The sequence below is a fragment of the Rhagoletis zephyria genome, unplaced genomic scaffold (assembly GCF_001687245.7).
Source record: "Rhagoletis zephyria isolate East Lansing unplaced genomic scaffold, Rhagoletis_zephyria_1.1 Rzeph_scaffold_37379, whole genome shotgun sequence".
In the NCBI taxonomy this organism is placed as follows: domain Eukaryota; kingdom Metazoa; phylum Arthropoda; class Insecta; order Diptera; family Tephritidae; genus Rhagoletis; species Rhagoletis zephyria.
Window position 1 is genome coordinate 1 of NW_016194434.1, and position 3,158 is coordinate 3,158.

The 3,158-nt window shown below is 53.9% G+C and overlaps 1 protein-coding gene across 1 annotated transcript; it reads left to right on the forward strand.

The window, feature by feature from the left end:
* Positions 1-187: 187 nt before the first annotated feature.
* LOC108354591 (POU domain, class 3, transcription factor 4-B-like) lies at positions 188-1,866 on the forward strand (the record flags this gene model as incomplete). The annotated part of the gene is made up of 3 exons (XM_017605769.1): positions 188-1,124; positions 1,210-1,389; positions 1,468-1,866. Coding segments are annotated over 3 exons (1,516 nt in total), but the record flags the coding sequence as incomplete, so codon positions are not given.
* Between the last annotated feature and the right edge of the window lie 1,292 nt (positions 1,867-3,158).

A 3,158-nucleotide genomic window follows, 5' to 3' on the forward strand; every position in this document is an offset into this window, starting at 1 on the left:
ACTCTTTCCACTGCTGAGCGCCGGCCAGGCCTTTGGACCTGCTGCAGCTTCTGCTGCTGGTAATCACCTTCAGCAGCAGCTGCAGGCGCAGTTTCTGCTCGGTAATCAGGTAAGTCCTTTGCCATCATTTTAGAAACAGAAAAACCAATTTAGAACCGAAAACAATCTGCTTACCTCATCTACGTAGGGCTTCTTTCCACCCACTGCCAATGCCGCCCTCCTTCAGCAAAGTCTGCAGAACTTGGCTGTTGGTTTCGGTGGCCAGCAGCAGCAACAGCAGCAGCAGCACTCACCGACCTCGTTGCCTTCCATCGTCGTCTCTTCGCCCTCCTCCATCGCCTCCAGTGGCCACCACCACCCTTATCACCACCACCAACAAAACCATCAGAACTCGCCGGGGCCCAAGTCAGAGGATGGAAACGGCAAGGGTGCCAAGAAGAGCAAGTTCAACTTTAGTGATCTCTACGGTGGCGGCGAAATTCCCAACAACCAGCACCAGCATGGACCGCTCAAGCGGCACCGCAGTGGCTTCACCGCCAGCGACATTGTCGATATGTACGCCTTCAAGAAGACCGTTCGGGAGATGAGTCTCAAGCAGCAGCAGCAGCAGCATGAGCAAAGTCTCAACGGTCATCATCACCCGCTGGATTCTCATGAGCAGCAGCAGCAGCAAAACAGTGAGGACGAAGCGGAGACAAACAACAGACAACATTCCAACAGCAAAGCAAACGCTGAACAGGGTAGTCCTAGTTCTTCTCACAAGCGCAGTCTGACGCCGCCGTCAGTCGCTCGCAACTCCTCGTCAGCGGAAAATCCACTCAGCAACATCTTTATCAGCAGTAGTCAACAGCAGCAGCAGTCATCGAAGCTCTCATCGCCCACCATTCACCACTTTAGTCCTACCATCACAGCGGCGAGCAATAATCACCACCACCACCCTCACCACCAATCTCAGGGAACTACCACTAAAAGTACCGGTGGTGGGAGTAGCCTCTCCTCAGTCAGCTCTATTCCCGCTAATCAGCTTCGTGCACATGTCAGTCGAGCCGACGCAGAGGAGATTACCGATCTGGAGGAGCTGGAGCAGTTTGCGAAGACCTTCAAGCAGCGGAGGATTAAGTTGGGTATGTTTTCGGTCATTGTTGTTGTTATAAAAGCCTGCTTTTTTCAAACCAAAACAATCGCTTCTTATTCCACCACTATTTGCAGGCTTCACCCAGGGCGACGTCGGCCTGGCGATGGGCAAGCTGTACGGCAATGACTTCAGCCAGACGACCATCAGTCGCTTCGAGGCCCTGAACCTCAGCTTCAAGAACATGTGCAAACTGAAGCCACTGCTCCAGCGGTGGCTCGAGGACGCCGATGCATCCCTCAACAGCCCGGGCGGCGGTGGCAGTGGCAGCTTAGGAGCCGTCGGTGGCCTCACCGGAGGAAACATGGGCGGAGGGGGCGGCGGCGGCATTGTCCTGCCCTCTCCGGCGGCGCTGGCCGCCATGCCCGAGGCGGTCAGTGGTCGTCGGCGAAAGAAACGAACCAGCATCGAGACGACAGTGCGCGTCTCCCTGGAGCGGGCCTTTCTCGCCAACCCGAAGCCCACCTCGGAGGACATTTGCATGCTCGCCGATGCCCTCTGCATGGAGAAGGAGGTGGTCAGGGTGTGGTTCTGCAACCGCCGTCAGAAGGAGAAACGCATCAATCCGCCCGGTCCTGGTGGCGGTGGCGGAGGCGGCGGTGGTGGCAGTGGCAGCTACGATGGCTCGCCCATCGGCTCCCCCTCCGATATGATGTTTGGCAGCGGAGTTGGTGGTGGTGGTGTTCTGAATGCCTCTAACCCCTTTGGAGGCTCATCCTTTGGTGACCGAAGTGGTAAGTGGGCTTTCCATTTTTTATCTGTAGTTTTTAGTTTAATTTTTTAACTCTTTTTCCGCCTGTTCTTCAGCAAACGCCGCCTCCTCCAGCTCCAACGCCTCCTCGTACGCCGACTCGCCGCTGCCGCCCGTCTGTCCGCCCACCTCGCTGACTCCGACGATGATCAGCTCGCTCTCCTCGGTCCTCGCCGGTGGGCTCGGTGGTGGTGGTGGTGGTCCTGGTGCTGCTGCCGCTGCTGCTGCTGCTGCTCACCTTCACCGCCACTTTGGAGGAGGAGGTGATGGCAACGATTCGGATGGAGAGGATGAGGAAATCGAGGACGACGACGAGGATGAAGACGATGAAGACGATGATCTCAACGGGGGTGGTGGTGGTGGTAAGCTTCAGATGTGCTCGCCTACATATCAACAGCAACAGCAGCAGCAGCAAACCTTGTCGATCAGTAGTAACCCTAGTGAACTCCTTCCTCTTCCTCAATCGCGATCATCAGCCTTCTCACCGCCCACTTCACTTCAGCGCCCAGCGCCCTCATCACCTTCTCTTCCTGAGAACACCTCNGATCTCAACGGGGGTGGTGGTGGTGGTAAGCTTCAGATGTGCTCGCCTACATATCAACAGCAACAGCAGCAGCAGCAAACCTTGTCGATCAGTAGTAACCCTAGTGAACTCCTTCCTCTTCCTCAATCGCGATCATCAGCCTTCTCACCGCCCACTTCACTTCAGCGCCCAGCGCCCTCATCACCTTCTCTTCCTGAGAACACCTCACCCTCTTCTATTTCTACACCTCCTGCCTCCGCCTCTTCAGCATTTGTGCCCCTCAGCACCAGCAGATAGATGATACGATAATCAAAAGTTGATATCTCAGACCTAGACACACCCCACACATGTTGAAATAGTGATCATTGCCTTATCTCTTCATTCCCTCCCTTTCCCTCTCTCTCTCACTTTGTACCGTATCCCCCAGCAATTACCGAGCAATTACGACACACCTACACCTCCTCATTCTTATTTATACACTCCCCACCCTTTTGCAGACGCCCTTGCTTTTACTTACTTACTTCTTCCTCCTCTTCTTTTTCATTACCTTGAAAATGACTGTAAATTGATACGATTATTATTGCTTCTACTACCTGTACTTCATGAAGATTATTATTTATCACCTCTATTTGATACATAAAGAGTTTTATTTACTACCGAAATGGGTTAACTTTGATTTCTGGTGCGTAACGTTGTATGTGGGCGGTCGGGAAGATGGCTGCTTTGGTGTTTGTTGTTGTCGGCAAAAGAGA